The sequence below is a fragment of the Hippoglossus hippoglossus genome, chromosome 19, assembly GCF_009819705.1.
Source record: "Hippoglossus hippoglossus isolate fHipHip1 chromosome 19, fHipHip1.pri, whole genome shotgun sequence".
Classification (NCBI taxonomy): domain Eukaryota; kingdom Metazoa; phylum Chordata; class Actinopteri; order Pleuronectiformes; family Pleuronectidae; genus Hippoglossus; species Hippoglossus hippoglossus.
Window position 1 is genome coordinate 18551304 of NC_047169.1, and position 18041 is coordinate 18569344.

General features: G+C 39.2%; 1 protein-coding gene across 2 annotated transcripts in view; it reads left to right on the forward strand.

The window, feature by feature from the left end:
• The window catches only part of reep3b (receptor accessory protein 3b), a 29685-nt gene that overhangs the window by 5664 nt on the left and 5980 nt on the right, over positions 1-18041 (forward strand). Inside the window, exons 1-6 of one of the 2 annotated variants that reach the window (XM_034569651.1) lie at positions 4218-4284; positions 7159-7212; positions 8339-8415; positions 11273-11393; positions 11517-11630; positions 17561-17723. In XM_034569651.1, the coding sequence (XP_034425542.1) occupies positions 8348-8415; positions 11273-11393; positions 11517-11630; positions 17561-17723 (466 nt within the window). In that variant the 5' untranslated portion in view covers positions 4218-4284; positions 7159-7212; positions 8339-8347. Of the gene's footprint in view, positions 1-4211; positions 4285-7158; positions 7213-8338; positions 8416-11272; positions 11394-11516; positions 11631-17560; positions 17724-18041 lie in introns of those variants that run through there. The other variant, XM_034569650.1, reaches the window with a different exon arrangement.

Below are 18041 nucleotides of genomic sequence, written 5' to 3' on the forward strand. Positions count from 1 at the left end.
TTGTAGATTCAATTCAAAATTGATTCCCATTTTATCCATCGACACCCAATAACCCATAATGACAGTATGAAAACATGTATTCTTTAAAGACTCTCTAATAAATCTCCATTGGGGTTTTTGACATGAGTGAAATAATCAGTCAACATCTTTCCTCTTTGGAACTGCAGTGAACCAATGATAGTCATTACATATATTCAGACTGACAGGGTTTAATGGGCCACATACCGAAGAAGGCAATCCCGTCAACTCCTTGTTTAGCTGTAGCATTACAGGAGGTATCAGAGGAGAAGGAAGGTGTAGCTAATTATCAGTATTTAAACATGTTATCTAAGTCAAAGGTGGTAATAAGAACCGTGGTTTATGTAGCATTAGCAACACTTTATTAGCTGTTTAATAATGTATTCAAGACGAAGACTCATGTCACCTATTATTGTTACATTTCTAACTTTGTAGAGACATCACATGGAGTGCGAAGTTAGGCTGTTGAATCACAAAACAATGGGGATATCCTTTACAAACTTTGCTCTCACTCACCATTTGTCTTAATTATACCATAACGCTATTTCCAGTAGTGGTCGACTAATTCATTGGTTTGGCCGACTACCGCGCTGATAGGAGGTTTTGCAAACTACCATTACTGGCGGAGCTCCGATAGTGGCGATGACTGTGCAGCCTCCACCGGCCAGCTGTTCTGTGAGAAGAGGGAGCACTGGCTGGTTGCGCTCCAGCCACATGTGCTATGACTTAAATTGGTTCAATGTAACGTTAGCCTACAGAGATCATTTCTTTCAGAAAACAATCGTCATCACTGTGAAAAAACCTTCAAGACGTTATTCTGTCGACAAGAGAACTCAATAGAAAAAAATATATTTTTGAATAGGTGATTTTAGTGAGTGGCATTTTAAGTTTTTTCCCCCTAAAAGTTATCTGTTATCTTAATATAAAACACACCACTATCAGCTAGTTATGTATGATACAAGATAGACAAACACAGAGGAAAGTAATAAAATACAGAAAGAAATAATTATAATGAAATTACATACCAATTTGGCTTCCAAATAATCCATAATGCTATCTATTCATGAAATACCACCCTAAAGATACTCTTCACTCCAGGAATATGCACTTGCATGAATAGTTTGTGAGAGTGGCATTTAGCAATGTAATCACAGCAGAAGTAATCCTTTCCTGTCCAAACAGCTAAATGTATCCAAACGATGTAATCCACCAAATTACTCGTCAGGATTCTCCAGCATAGGATTTTCTGGTTTTATGAGGACCCAGTACTTTGAAATTTGTATCCACTGATGTGACTGTCAGTAGAAAGTCCTGTCCACTTGAGGCTTGGTCTTCCTGTTCTTGATTGCAAAGCTTTACCAGAGGAAACATTCAGACCCATTCACCGTTTTCCTGACCAACAAATTATCCTACAAGAAGAACAGTGCTCACCTCATGCATACAAACATGGCCACATGCTACTAAAAGAAAGGAAAGGGCTTCATTTACAAACTTTCAAGGTTTGGGCTTTTACCCTACATTTCTACGAATAAAGCAAATTAATTGCAAATACAGTGTGACAAGGAAATGTAGACACAAGAAGAGGGTTCTGGAGCAGTGGCAGCTTTGCTGTTTCTATAGCAACAGCAGGGAAATAAACCTCTGTGGTTGTTGGCGGCTTGCCTGCTACTCAGGGCCCTGGTCTGAGGGAGTATGTCTGTATACAAGACTATATACAGTGTTTCTGATTCATTGCTGTTATAGGAAATTGTCTTACCTCTAGACCTTTATACTTTAACTTCAGCTGAAGGATTCCATGCTCCTCTGAGTACATCCATTAAATTTCCAAACACGGTGCCTCATTCCTCCTTGCAGGGTTCCCGCAACAGGGCAAGCAAATGAGCCAAAATCAGGGTATCAGTGCATCCTTTTCGACATTCTTGGCATATCTAGGTCCCTTCAGATTTGTAAAATGTGTGGCAACCCAAATTATATGGGCTGAAGCTAGAACGTTGTACTTATACCTTGTGCAGAATATATCTAATATTTTTGTATTTTGTGTCAAATTAGGCAGTCATAGAGTCTGAATCTAGAGTCTAGATTCTTTCTGTGTCTTAAGATGGCCATATTCTGTGCCAATTTAGAAATGTTATTGCTGAATTCCACCTCGCACTGTACAAGTAAATAATCTGAGATGGAAAGCCAAAGTTCATGATTTATTTGCTTGCACTATACGGACCAATCGTCTAGCCATGCCGTGACTGCTCACACTGTACGTTTTTCTCAGTCTCTGCGGAGTGCTCTGATCATTGTTAAAGAATAACAAGTTGTTTCTTTGCTAAAAATGCTACCAAGGGAGAAATGTGCTGTTGTGATCATATGTGCCATTCGAGTACCAAAACCTCCAATAAGAAGAGGCACATGGATATATGGACACACAGTTGGCTTGGAAGACGTCATCAACCTGACCGGCCAGCTAGCAGTCAGATGAATGATTAATTGCAAAACTGACAAATAGAAGAAATTCCCCTTTGCAATTGGAAAACTGAGAGCAACCTCTGAGCTGCACTGTATGTCCCGAAAAATGGCAGTATTTGGTGAAAACCTGAATCATAAAGTAATCAACAGTTGACATATGTCTTACTGTTTTTTCTCTGTTGTCTTTGCATGACAGTGAGGCCTCCCCAATCCTATATTGGTTAAAGTAATAACAAGCCAGGGCATGTTTTCCCCTATAGCAGAATATTAATGTAAGCAGCCAGACCATTCTCCAGCACTGCAAAGCTATTCTACTGTTGCCCCATTAAGGATCATTTTTATATTTGGAATTTCACAAAGGATCAAAAACCTCCATATAATATGAAAGGTGCCACTCAGTGATGAAACCATAAAGAGTGAGGATTGAATATGTTGTTCTCCTCAGCTCTACAGAGCTCATTGTTTTGTTTTTCTTGTGGCCAGCTCACTATTTCCGCTAGGTATCTGATGGCTAGTAAAATGTACATGGATCTTATTCCTACCATAGTGATGCTTCTCCTGTCTCACTCTCTCATGGTGTTTTTTGTTTGTTGGTGACCTCCTTGCATTTTGGGATACCCAGATTCCTAGGACATCTAATCACATTGAAGCTAATTAGATCTACAATCCTGCATGCACGCACGCACACACGCGCACACACACATACTGTGTGCAACACATTACATGTTTTTAAAAAACAGTAAATGCAGGGGCAAATACAAACAAAAGCAATGATATGTGAGGCCTATAGCAGCATAATTAAGAGCTGGTGTAAGGTAGACCTGTGCCAGCTCTAACTACAAGCTTTATCAAAAAGGAAGGTTTTAAGTCAACTCTGAATCATAGAGAGGTTGTCTGCCTCCAGGATTAAAACTGGGAGATGATTCCACAGGAAAGGAGCGTGATAGCTGTCCACTTACAGATTCCCAGAATGTAAAGCATTCTGTTTCCATTCTGTTTCCAATTAATGCATTTGTAGTAGTAGCAGTACAGAAACACTGCTGCCTAAACACAATCAAATTCAAACAATATTTATTTGTATGTAGCAAACATTGTGTATCGGAGTGCAAAAGAAAAAAAAGAAGACTTCAGTAGACTCAGGTCGTGTTGAAACCTGCAGTGGAGCAGGCATGGAACCAAACCCCACATTACCCCCAGCCACCGCCGCCGCTGCAGAAGATTACAGAGGAAACATTGAGTCACTGTCTTGTGTTCCAGTGGTTTTCAGACTCTGGGTCAGAACCCAACACCCGATCATTGCAGGATATAAATAAGTCACCAGATTGTTCTGCACGAACAGATGATGGCTTTTAACTGGAAAATCACAATTTTGTCTAGAAGCCTCAGTTTGTACTTAGAATTATACAGAACTGCCACTTTGTTTTCAGTGTGAAAACTGATTGACTGTAGAAATTGGATCATAAATGTGGAGACGTGCTGTAGACTTTAAACTGTACTTTTATAAAAAAACAAAACAGTTGTGTTTTTTTGAGCGTATGCAAACTTGCTAACACAATTTTAACCATTCTCCTATTCTATAGTTTGTTTGAATCTATCCATATCCCATTCAGACAGGTGTATTCATTAGTGCCTTTGTGTTTGCAGGTAATAAGAACATCGTAGTAAATTGCTAAGTGTGGTCATTATGTGACAGTATAGAAATGATGGGCTCCATGTTGTGTTTTTTCTCCCTGCAGACTGCTGTTCGGGACCCTGTATCCTGCATATTACTCTTACAAAGCTGTCAAGACCAAAAATGTCAAGGAATATGTAAGTTAATGAGATTTTTATGGATATGGTTTATTTTTGCTTGATTCTGTATAAAAAACAGTAACTGTTATGCTTCTGACTGCAAATGTGAAAATGTGAGAGAAGTGCTATATGAATGTGACTAGAAATGTAAATGCATAACGCTAAACTATCGTGACAACCTTTTTTCCTATCAGCCCAGTTTTTGACGTGAATCTGTGCTGCGTATATATTGAAGGGTTTAAATGTGTTTTCTAAAAGAAGTTGGATGATGTAACTAATGCCAGTGAGAGTGAAACCACAGTCGGCTGAGTTAGTAACACATTCACACACAGCTTTAACACACCAGCACCAGAAGCAGATAGCAGTGACTCTCCTTTGAGCCACTGCTCTGTCTATCTCTCTCTCTGCTTCTTTTGTCTTCTCTCTGCTTTTACTGATTCCTTCGCTTCCTTGTTGTACTGCAAGGAAGGAAATAGAAAGTATGGAAATTGGTATCAGTCGTCACAAAGAAATTACCAGAATGTCCAATTTGAATGCTTCTAAAATACTACGGTATCACATGGTCATTTGTATTCCCTTGGTTGTGCAATGCTGGATCATTATCCCTGCAACAGTGTTTTCTCTTCTTCATCAGAGCTTGTAAGGTAACAAGAGAAACTAGTCAAATGCAAAAAAGAAACACCAGAAGGACAAGGACTCAAATACATGTCTTTATTCCAAAATAACACCTAGGGCTGTGACGGTATCAATTTTTTCTCACAACAGTGATAAAGCAACATATCTTCCTCTCTCTCTCTCTCATTTGTATGGTTTGACAAAAATATTTCCTTTCTATTATTATTATTATTATTATTATTATTGTTATTTGTCTGACTGGCAAGTGGACAGCACTAAGAACAGGTGTGAATGCATACAGATGCGTTCTCAATGCGTCTCAGCTGACGTCTAAGCCGCTAAAGTTTAATTTTGAATCCAAAGAATTTTACACTTCTCAGTGCCAATACATTGATTTATTTGTGGCCACCTCCACAATATAAACACTGACCACTATCTATTGATTTCCTATTCCTATTTTCAGTCCCTATTCCTCTGCTCTCTCCCTCTCTATCTCTCCTTCTCACACTGACTCACAAATACATTGATAACAGACACATCTATTTACTCAGTCTTGCTGAAAACAATAGAAGTTGTTTTTTGTGAACAGAAATGACCTGTGTTTATTTGCATACAGAGTGGTGGAGTGATGCCTGATCACATGAGACACATTCAGGGTTAATTGCCAGGTGTGAACTGATGTACTTGATACCAGGTCTAAACAGGTTCAATTACTTTAATCAAACTTATTCCCTCAATGAAGGCAAGAATGAAATTGTTCACTTTGCACTCAGTGCCCTCTTCAGAAAAGGTCAAGAGAAGTGCTGAATCAATGAATGAAGTCTGGATCGCACAAGAAGATGATCCATATACTGATTATATACTGCTGTTTGCACACAAGCCTCCGGTGTGATCATTAACCATAAAAAAATCACAAAATTGAACTTATTCTTTAATTGACCCTCAAGCACATGTAAGGATTTTTATGTATATGTTGATGAAACAGAGTTCATTACTTTAAGATAGTGGTTCTTCAGCTGAAACAGGCCTGTGGCTGCTTTTATGACTTGAGTTGCAGCACACCCTGCTAGGGGTTATTTCAGTTCATCACAAAGTTGGCTCTTAAAATTCATTCCTGAGGCCCAGCCCTCTTATTTAGTTTTTATGGCTTTAGCTAGTGTTTCTGTGTACATCCATACAGCACCTGTGGCTGCATGCTGATGAATGCATCTCTCTATCAGTGTCTTATTGAACACCCTCACCTCTACTAAAAGTAAAACCAGAGATCTAAACAACCTCTTTTCCCTTCTTTTTATATGTTGCTTCCTTCACTCCACCTCCTGAACCGGACCTCATCACTCAGTTAGAAATATCATCTCTCTGTACTATGCCTCACTTCTCTTCTGCTACCTCTTCACTGCAGACATAGGAGTAGTTAAGTGATGAACGTGGACAGTTAAAACTTCTGACCCCTAGGCTACAGTGTTTGACTCTGCTTCAGATAAATGGATTTCTGTACTGAACTATTTTGGAGCCCAGTCTAACTGGAAAGCAGCAGTAACTGAATAGAAAAACAGTTCACAGCTTTAAGCTGATTAAATATGAATATGTGAAATTGTCCTCTGTGGAGTTGAATATAGGGGTCTGACTGCGCTGGAATTTTGGCTTTGCCATTAGAGTTTATCCACTTGGGTTATGGGTATTTTGTGGCATTTTATAAACCAAAGGATAAATTGATTAATAGATTATTTTCCTGATTAATAATATAATCAGTCAGTAAATGTATATTCTGTAACCATTCTTTTATGCTGTGGCATGACTTTCATAAAAAGCAACCATAACAAAAGATAGTAATCATTTAAAATGACTTTTTAACTGGTGGACTATAGCCTTTCTGTCTACTAGTCAGCCTCTCCTGCTTCCCAGGTCCATCAACATGCCCTGTCTGCCAACTTTAGCTCTACCATTGGCTGAGGTCAGGTGTTTTGTCTCTTTTAATGGAAGGCAGTTATTCACAGACTGGGCTAGTAAATGTCTGCTGTTGCCTCAGGAAGGCAAAATGGCCGCGGTATATTTCACTGAGGTCATGTCTTAATGTCCTCCCTACTGATGAGATGAAGGAGGGAGGGCAAGAGAGAAAATGCTGGTAAAGAGAAGTATGAAGGGGAAGATGAAAGAGAGGTAGAAGCGTGAGAAGCAGTGGAGGCAGAAGGAGATTGAAACATATAAATTAGATGTCCTCTCCATCTCACTGACTCTGACTCACTCTCTCTCCTTTACATTTATCATTCCCATGAGCCTGTGAGTGTGGAGGGAGTTCACGATGAGGTCACCAATTAACCAGTGCAGCAGGCAGTGCAGAGACGGTGCTCTCTCTCTCACTCTGTGTGTTTGTGTGTCTGGGTGTGTTTGTGTGTGTGGTGTCAGTCCCACCATGTCAGCTCTCCCTTTTACAATGACATTGATCCAGCACTGTGACTCCCTCTGATGTTGGCATAAAGGTGAAACAACAGTGACCCCCACTATTCTGTTTTCGTACCTTTTATACAGAATGAGGATAGACACAATCCCGCCTTAAACAGGTTGTATAAATGGGCACTACATTTGGAAGTGTCAGTCTGTGTTCAGTCATGCAACTGCAGCTAGGTCAGGCTAATACCTCAGCCTGCCATGTGACTGTCTGCCTGCCTGCCACCATCTATCGCTGGCTTTGATATGGAAATCCAGCCTGAAGAGCCAGGAAAGCCCTCAAAGAGAGACGGGAGGAACATGAGAGCAGGGAGGACGGCAAAAAACGGAAAAGGGCAAATAGTTATAAAATCCTCACCTCCACCTCACTGGCCTGAGAGGGGGCAGTACAAGATCATGGGTGATAGAAAAGAGAAAAATGCCACACAAGCCTCAAGCGATCTAACCCTTTGGTCCCACAAAGTGTAAAAAGGGTTAATTTAGTTTAGATCATAATGCGTATGTTCCCTCGATAGACGAGTCTCAGCTTGTAACACCTCTGTTAGCAGGATTCGTGATGAGAAAAGCAAAGTGGTTCAAGTGTCTGCAATGTGACTTTCTTAATCACTGATAACAGTTGACATGGAAGGCTGCAGGGGTGAATCAGATCTTGATAAATTCCCTTTATGATATTGAGTAGGCAAATTAAGAGTTTTATAGTTGTTTATAGTTATATGTAGTAGTTGGTCATTTGAACAGTAATTTTATAACGCTTTTGTCATCAAATTGTTGAAATATTGCATTGCTTAATAAATATTTCTCAAATGCAATTTAACTCGTTTCAATTAAAGTTTTGAAATATAAGTAGGTTGTCCATATTATCTGGTTGAAAAACTCTGAAATGTATGACACAGTTTCCAAACTACCTCAGACGTCCCTTGGCATTTTGTTTCTGCAACTTCATGTCACTTATCAGCTGATAAGTACAAATGTCGGTGCAGCTTCATTTTTCATTGTTCTCTCTGTGTAGGTGCGATGGATGATGTACTGGATTGTTTTTGCCCTCTACACTGTGGTGGAGACTATCACTGACCAAACAGTAGCATGGTGAGTTTCAGTCAAATATGAACACACACACACACACACACACACACACACACACACACACACACACACACACACTAGGGATTACCGCTTTTGCGATTAACCACGGTAAAAATACCCACGGTTAGTATTAGCATGTCAAATTTGAATTATTATAACCGCGGTTGTTTGCCACGGTGTAAAGCTCACGGTAAAAACTGTCCAGCCTCAACCACAATGACCAGCGGTGTCCCCCACACCTGCGCACTAGCAACGGGGTTTTTGATTCGCTCAAGAGTTTGAGACAAGCATTTAAACACATTGAAAAAAGTGCAACATTTTGCACTCACATAGTTCATCTGCTACACAAAACGCGCTAAGCCAGGACATCAGTGTTAAAGTGACCAGAACTATCTGGATTCATGATCCGACATATCGATTACAGTTTTTCTCGATTGCTTAAGCAAGATTTTTAAAACAGGGCTCGGTTTTTCAAAACACTACACACAATTAGCACAACCACACACCCAATTAGCAGAACACCTCAGATCCTTTGCAAAATGAAACACTCTTGTAAAAACTATACACTAATTTATCAAAACCATGTTTTGTTACCATATGAAATGTGTTTTTCATGTGGACTTGATTCTGTTTGAACCAGTTACACACTGCTGTTGCTAACCTAAAACACTTCTAAAGCAATTCTACTTCTCAGTGATTAGAGTACTGTAAGTGAAGTACACAGAGAAAGTGCAAATATACAATAAATTCACCAAACACTACACAAGACCAATGTTGCAGACTGATGAAAATATAATTAATTTCTCTCCATATTCCCAAATCAGTCAACATGTCAACATGGAGAATCACAACAAAACATGTCCCAGTTTTCATGCTACTACACTAGTGTGCATAACAATATAAGCTCAGCAAATATCAGACAAACAGAAAATTCTGTATCCAGTACAGGTTACAATGACAGATTTCACTGTATATCTGCTAAGATTTGGCTGAACTCTTAGTCCAGCCTCCTTCAGCGTCAATCCGTGGTTCACGACATGGCCAACTAGTGTTGCGCAAATTTCATTTGATAAATTTGGTCCTCTTCTTCTTTGAGCACGTTCTCCTCCTGCTTCATGTCTTCCTCTACCTCCACCTCGGCCTCTTCCTCTTCCTCTTCCTCTTCCTTCTCCTCCTCCGTGGATTCCCCCTTTCACCCTCACTCTTCTTCCTCTTCTGACTCCTTCCATTTTGGTTGAAGACAGGTGAACTCACCTGCTGCATTTGTATAGTGCTTAAACCTGATTGATGTGTCTACAATTAAGCAATCATGTGTTTGCGCACCTGATGGCTGTGTTGAACCAACTGGCTCATAGGGGGGGTCATTTGACAGTCAGTGCTTTGGAATTGCAAGGAAGTGACATCTTGATATACTTCTGTGTCTAATGTATACAAGTGTGTTTAGTGTTTTGCAAATCACTGTGTGTATTGTTTTGCAAAATGTGTGAAGCTGACATTGTGCTTATAGTGGTGCAAATCTGGGCCCATGTTTTGCTCCTTGAGTGTAAGGTTTTGATAATTGTGTAATACTTTTGATTTTAGTGTTTATGCAATCGAAAAAAACTGTAATAACATAATGTCAGTTTTGCGACAGAGATAAGCAGACACACACACACACACACAAACTCCTGCAGACAGAAGAGAAGTTCTTCCCGCAGATTATGATGCAATGTTGTGTTGTAACTTCATTGTTGCAGAAAAAGCAACACCCAGTTTATCGAGGAACATAAATATGAATTCAGCAGGTTTTTATAAAGATCAGTTTTACATGTGAGTGATTAGAAAGAGCAGAGTGGCAGAGTCGCTTGATGACCGGCACAGAGTAATGCGCCTGGATGCAGTGGCGCTGCTAAGGGTGGGCCAGCGGGCACCATATAAGCCTTAGTGCATGGATTTCCTGTAGACTAACTCTAACTTTAACTGTAGTTGTCTAACCACAACCCTTATCCTAACCTTAACATTACCGTAAAAATGTTCATAAGTCAAAATTTTATGATTTAATTTATGGGGACTTGTTTTTTATCCCCATAAGGAAGACAAGACCCCATAATGTGACTCTGTAAACAGATTTAGGTCCCCACAACATGAGTAACACACACACAGTATGGACAGTATCAGTCAGGTGATGTTGGTGTGTTCACCGGGCATAATGTTTGTTGAGTTCTGCTCAAAGGGTTAACCGTCAGTCTCATCAGACCAGAGAATCTGTTTCCTCGTGTTCTCTCACTCCTCCAAATGCTGTTTGACAAACTCCAAGTGGTCTGTCATTTGTCTTTGACTCACGGTGGCTTCTGTCTATCCACTCTACCATAAAGGCCTGATTGATGTAGTGCTACCCTGATGGTAGTAGAAAGAGCCCTGCTGGCTCCAACCTTCTTCTGTTTCACAGTTAATATTAATATTAAGTTATTATTCTTTTTTCTTTTTTCTTATATAGTAGGAGTACAGGGAGTTTGCTGGACTTCAGTTTTTTCGGGACCTTTATAGTGGTGTCACATAGGTGTCTTTCTAAACTACAGTTCAGGTTTCTACAAGTGGACTCCAGTTAAGTTCTACACTCATCTGAAGGATAATTGAAGCAAACAGGAAGCACAATAACACAGCAAGGTGCCAGAATGCTGTTTTAAGTAGGAGATTTCAATTTTTAAAAGAAATTTTAACTTTAGCATTGTGTATTGTTTAGTGTAGATTGATGTGAAACCTTTCATCCATTTGTGTTTTAAACGTTGACTGTTGTCCCATCCCCACAAATATGAATGACTAAGTTAATATCAACCCTCATTAATGATTGGATGCATCTTCTGTGTGTGCACATTTCCAGGTTTCCTCTGTACTATGAGCTGAAGATAGCCTTTGTGGTATGGCTACTGTCCCCCTACACCAGAGGAGCCAGTCTCATTTACAGAAAGTGTCTGCACCCACTGCTGTCCTCCAGAGAGAGGGTAAGATCACTCATCCATCCCTCTATTGCTACCTCTGTATACTTGATTATGTGTGTGTGTATATGTATATATATTGATTTGAACTGTCTATAAGAAAAGTGTTAACTGAAAATTTCGCTCCAGGAAATAGATGAGTACATTGTACAGGCCAAAGAGAGAAGCTATGAAACCATGGTGAACTTTGGCAAGCAGGGACTGAGCATCGCAGCCACCGCCGCCGTCAGTGCAGCTGTCAAGGCAAGTGTCTCTACTTGGTCTATGAACATTAAACTTTCTGTTTTACATTCTACTTGATCTTCTTTTAAATTTAATGTGTCATTATTTTCATCATGTGTGTGTATATATATATTTTTTTTTTTTCTTGTATTTAAAAAGAAAGCAACAGTAGCATGGCTGAGGCAGTTGTGAAATCTCACTCTTGTGGTATGTTATCAAATTGAGACATGTCCTATAAATCCCATCACTTCCTGTCTCCCCCGCCTCTCCCCTTCCTTACTGAGGAGTATCTGCCTTTGATAAATGCAGTGAGCGCTTTGAGGTTTTTTGCTTTCGATACAACAGCACCCTCTACCTGCTTTGTACGGTAGAGCAATTAAGAAGATTGTTTTTTCAAATTCAACCTATTGGCACAGAATGTCCTGATGCCAAATCACACAAAGGAGAACTTAAAAAAAAAAAAAAAATGCTGGAGAGGTGCATTAAACACAACAACAAATCCTGCACAAAAACTTAACTTAACATATCAAAAACACTATGCTCTTATATCCTCTGTGTTATCTGTCAGCTACCATGTACTGCAGAGTCAGTGCTAATGAAGCATGTTTGGCTGGTTATATCAGCATTGCGTGAATACCTGAGTGTATCAGAAAATCCCTGCTGAGCTCTTGTCTCAGGCTTGACTGCACTGAGGTAATCCCAGGCAGTGGGAATCCATCACTAAGCAGAATTAATCATGTCAGGTTGTTAGATCCACATTAACAGTCAAGGCCATCTAGCACGTTCAGCAACATCTGATTAAATAAGTATAGTTAAATGTAGAAGATAGTAAACATAGCATGATTGCAGTTAATAATTATTGATGATGATTACTCTTGATTGACATGTAGACCTTTAACTTCTGATCAGATTTGCGAGAAGACATCTTCATAAGTCCAAATCACGAAGATATTTAATTTACTGTGATACAAAACAATATAGCATCTCTGTATAAGATCTTGCTTGTCCAGATTTTATCAATATAGTGTCTGTTTTTTTAAATCCGTTCAGTTGATAATAATTGTTGTAACTCTAAAAGAAAGCAATCTTTTTATTTTTGTAAGCAAAAGTAGTTCAAGCAAATGGTGTTGGAGAATGGGTGTTGTGAGCAGAAAAGTTGAAGCAGGCTTTCAGACCTCCTTTTAGCTGAGTCTCCTTTTACCTTTTTTTTTACCTTTTTATTGCTGTTTTCAGACATGACCTGCTAGTAAAGTCAAGAAAGAATTTGAAAGAATTTGGTCTCCCAAAGAATTTCTTTCTGGACCCACACATGCACAACCCAGCCAGAGGTTCTCTGCACAGACACGTTCACACAGGAACAAATCTTTCGCATTATTCAGGCGAGACGTGGAGCAGCCGGGTGCAGCAAGTAGAGGCAGGAAGTGATGTATTCAATTTAAATCATATCCTGATATGATGTTTAGATGGAACAATGGGTGAACCCATCCAGCTTAATGCTGCTTTAAACCAGATTGACATGGATCACAAAACAGCACATTCTGTTCGTGCTGCAAATAAACCATGTGGAGCGACTTACACAGTTAAAATAAAATAAATGCTTATTTTATTCGAATTGTCATTAATGTATTTTGAAAGTCCTGTAGTGCTTCTGTTCACATTTAAAAGCTGGGAAGAGAGGATAAGTTTGTCACAGCACCTCCAGCTGAAAGAGTCATGCCTGCACCCTCATAGGATACCTGGTTCCCTTCTAAGCTCCTTATTCAGGTGTTTACATGCCACACTATCACAGTTTCATTTGGGGTACTCTGCTTAACATTTTGAAGTTTTTTTTAAGACCAGAACCAAGAACAAGCTTCTCAAATCCAGTATTCTTAAACCAGGACATGATGTGTATTGTGTACATGTGGATACACACGTAGAGACGCTTCCAAAACCAATCACAATTATCTTGGGTGGCACTGTGAAAACAGTAACCTGCAGGAAGTAGGAAAAAAAGGACATGTCCTCTTGATTGGATAGTTCAGGCTTTCAGACCAATTGCAGGAAGTTGAGTCAACATCAAACAATAGAAGAAAAAGAAGCAGAAGCGGCTCACAAGATTGCTTGTAGTTTTCCCCACCGATCATATCATTTTTCAATGCAGAGGACGTTCAATTTGGTGGTAGTAATACCATAATCATATTACAGTAGCAACACAATAAATGAGACCGCCCAACCGACATCAGACGCACAGCCATTTACAAATCAACCAATGTCCAGTATAGGTAGATGTAGCCCACGTAGGCGATGATGACAGGAGGTACATATGTCATACAAAAGTCTCGTTCCATAAATTACAATGTGAAACCTAAACTAAACAGATCAAATGTAAACACTCAGATAAAGACATGAGCCTTGGTTCTGACCATGATCTGGACTTCCAGGTGTGAAAATGCTATACCCATAGACTGTTTTTATAAAAAGGCTATATGTGCCCTGTAGAAAGAATTAATCACTAAATCTCATACTCTCTCTACCATGCTTTGTGTGTCTCTATTTATCTTTTCTCTGGCTGAAAAGTTCTGTTTGTTCAGTCTTCCCACTCTTTCCTATATTTCTGTTGCCTCTCTGTCTTTACTGTCTGTTTTCTTTTCTTGCCCTCTATGTTTCATCACAACCGTTTTAGGTCATAGTGCTATTTGAAATACTTTAAAGGCTTTTTATCTTTTAATTGGAAGTTGATGAACCTTTACTAGTTCAATAAAACCACCTGGATTGCACATTAAATCCTTCTGTATGCAAACAGCTCAGATACTAGAGCTGTGGTTTGTTTTTACAGATCCATCTGAGCATTTAAACCATGGCTGATGTGATTTTTAATAAATAAGACAGTCCTGAGACTCACTGAAGGCTAGTACAGCAAATATAATGGGCAATTCATTATGCATGCAGCATGCATGTTGCATATTGATGTGCATGTTGCCTGCGGCTGATTTTAAATTGCATCTACAAATCCTCCACAGGTGTGAAGGAACAGATTGGTTTCAACTATATTTACAAGTATGTCAGGGATGTCAAAATCCCTGGATCCAAACACAGGGTTTAAAAGACATGCGTACAACCGCAGTAACAGAATATTCTGTAACAGACTAAAAAAGACTATAGTGAAAAGTCATGTTTGCTTATTCAAGATAACATGAGCTGACTTCCTGAAGAAAAATAATATACCCTGAACACTGTACAACAAGTCCTTTGGGGAAAATACTAGTATACACACAATTACATGCTCCTGCTAATACAAATTTATGGAAGTGCATTACAGGTAATAAGAGGAAAGACTGAATCAGTTCTCCTGGACTTCCTCTGATCTGGTTTTAAGAAGACGGAAAGCCACACTGTATAGTTTGAAAGGATTTTGGTCACGGTGATATGTGGATGTGCTCGAGCTTTCTTACTAGCTAACCTTCTTGTGACTGTTTCTTTCTCTCTCTCCCTGTACTGACATCCGTCTTTCTTCAGGGTTTCTGTGTGTCAGCAGGCTGCTGTAGGAGGTAAAAACCAGTCAGTGTTGCAGCATGGACAGAATGTTCCCATTTCACACCAGCATTATTCCACTGTTCCCCATCCATTTCTGTTCTTTTACCAGGCCTGGTAGCCAGGAATACATTTCAGTGTTTATTTCCACCTTCTTTCCAGTGTAGTAATAAAGAATTTGTGTGTTTTTGCAAAAATACATTTCACTGAAAATATTTACAACATAAATTTTCTTCATTTAGATTCGTTGTTGGGATGTGATTTTTTTTTTTTCCCCGTGTCTAATATTTTCATTTCAGTTTAACACATTATCTATTCTTCCTATTTCTTCTTTCTCTTGCTTTAATATTTCTCAAAAATCTCCTCCGTTCGTTTTTTCTCGCTGTGTTGTCTTCCCTGTGTTCATTTTGTGAGCCATGTCCATTATGACGTCTTTATCATTGTAGAAGGTTTCTTGTCACACTAGCTCTGAGGACCATAACACTTTCTTCACTGTCCATATTAGTATTAATATGTCTAGAGTATCCCATTTGTTTTTTGTTTTTTTTCAGACATCAGATAATATTGTCAGGCTGTTTAGGGACAACCTGAACACTGTTTGGGAAGTTAATTGCCTAAACTGTTGTAGATGTATTTGGTGTTTACATGAGTTGCTAATAGAATATTCAATTCATATTTCCATTTCCATGTTAGGGAGCAGGGCTAGATTACAACTCATTATGTCCAACTTTATTCCACAGTTCCATGCAGTGAAAACTCCAATAGGACGCTACAATGCAATTATGAAGTATATATGCGATTAAGATGTTTACATCATATACATATACAAGGTTGCAATACTCGATTATAGGCTATTCCAGGTATGACTTATTTGGGTTAAGGTAATCAGAAATGGTGTTTGCATGACAGTCTTATTCAGACTATTGGCCTAATCGGGTCAATATCAAAATATTGATCTCCATGTAAATGTGCAAATTGGTTTCACTACTCCAAAGATATTTTTCTGTACATATTGTAAAATTCTGTTCTTATTATATTTAAATTTCCATGACAGGGCTCTCTCTCTCTCTCTCTCTCTCTCTCTCTCTCTCTCTCTCTCTCTCTCTCTCTCTCTCTCTCTCTCTCTCTCACTCCTTCATGTCTCTAAATAATAACAAAGCTTCTGGAAAGATCAGAGGTTGTTAAACTATAATCTGCTTATCTGCCAGCCAGCTGAAGACAGTTGCTGTTGTCACTACCAGTCTGTCTGCCTTACCACTTTAATTATAATATTATATAATTACAGTAATATTATTTTGAGACTTATTTTAATATTCTATAGCAGTGAACAAGTGAGAGCTGATAACTGGATGAGTGATGAGTTTAAAACAGTTGTTTAGCAGCTGTAGCTCAGTGGGGACCTAGTTTTCTCCAGACAGTTGAGTCCAAACACCAACGTTCTATAGGTAAAAGATCGGAAACGCATACAGAACTAACAATGGTCGTGTATGTGGCTGCAGGACTGTCACTTACGTGGAAGTGCTGAATACCAGTAAAGAAAGTGAAAGTGCAAACAATAGGAACAGTACATTATGTAGTCGGGACTCAGAAGTCTGTTTTGTCTTCTGGACAAGTCTCTCTGTCTCATCTGTGGAGCGACCCAAAGACATCAGTTCCCACACCCAGATTTGTAAATTGGCAGGAATGCAGAACAACATTGAAGTGAAGAAAATAATACTGTTTTGTCCTTAAATCCATGATTAATCATTGTAAATAGTTGTGCTCTCAAAACCATGATGATCATTTCGGCCTACTTTCTGTTCACAAATACATTTTGCCCAAATAACATTACAATTTGGAAAACAATATTAGAAATCATACTTTATTAGGTATATTTTATTATCTTTTAATTAAGATTTTTTCCCCCAGAACAAAGTATATATTTTGATGATTTTGCTAAATGGTAGAATTTTATATCCCAGGCTTAGACCCACCTGCAATACCTCCCCAGGCCCTCCATTGGGCCACGGTTTGCACTGCAGTATAGTATCAGTCAGTGCCGTAATGCTCTCAAGGTCTCAGTTAATGTCTGCTCAGGTTGTTTACATTACAGCTCTCAAATGTTTTTTTGTTGTCAAGCTGCTTCCAGTCAAATGTGGCCAATACAGAGTCAGTAGTTGCAATGTGTAATATTAGGCCAGAAATTTGAACGTTGTCGGCAAATACACTTCTGTGCTTGTGTCTGTATATATAAACACAAAGATTTTTTTTTAGCTGCAATAAAGATCTCTTCACCCAAACAGCCTCAAGCCAACAGATACTCAGTGGGAAACACTGGGCTCTCCACACTCTTAAGTTGTGTTACTCAGTCTGTAGACACCCACTCACTTCATCCCTGTTGGATTGTGTTCAGTGCAGTTTGCTCGTGATGTTAACATTGGTGTCTGTGTGTATGACAGGGTCAGGGAGCCATCACAGAGAAGCTGCGTAGCTTGAGTATGCATGACCTCACACAGATAAGCCAGCAGGACGACAGAGGAAACCAGCTGTACCAGTACAGCTCCCACTCTGCCAACCCCGCCATCAGGAGATCTCAGAGCACCGATGCTGCCGAGGGACCAGGTACACACACACACACACATGCACAACAAAAGTATGAAATCTTTTTTTATATTAAACTTTTTTTTTTCTAGATGTTGACATGTTGAGTTCAGGTAAAACATATTTATTAAATAAAATTTCTTTCTCATAAACAAATCAGCTCTTCATGGGCTGAAATGTTATAAAAGTGTCTGGTGATCCACAACAAGTACATTCAGTGCATCAATTGTATTGATTGATAAGGTTTTCAGCACTGAACCAGGTAACATAGGCCTTTTACACACCGGGTGTTAACATGTGTTTTTTGTGATCCGATCTAAAGTGGACAGCTCTAATACA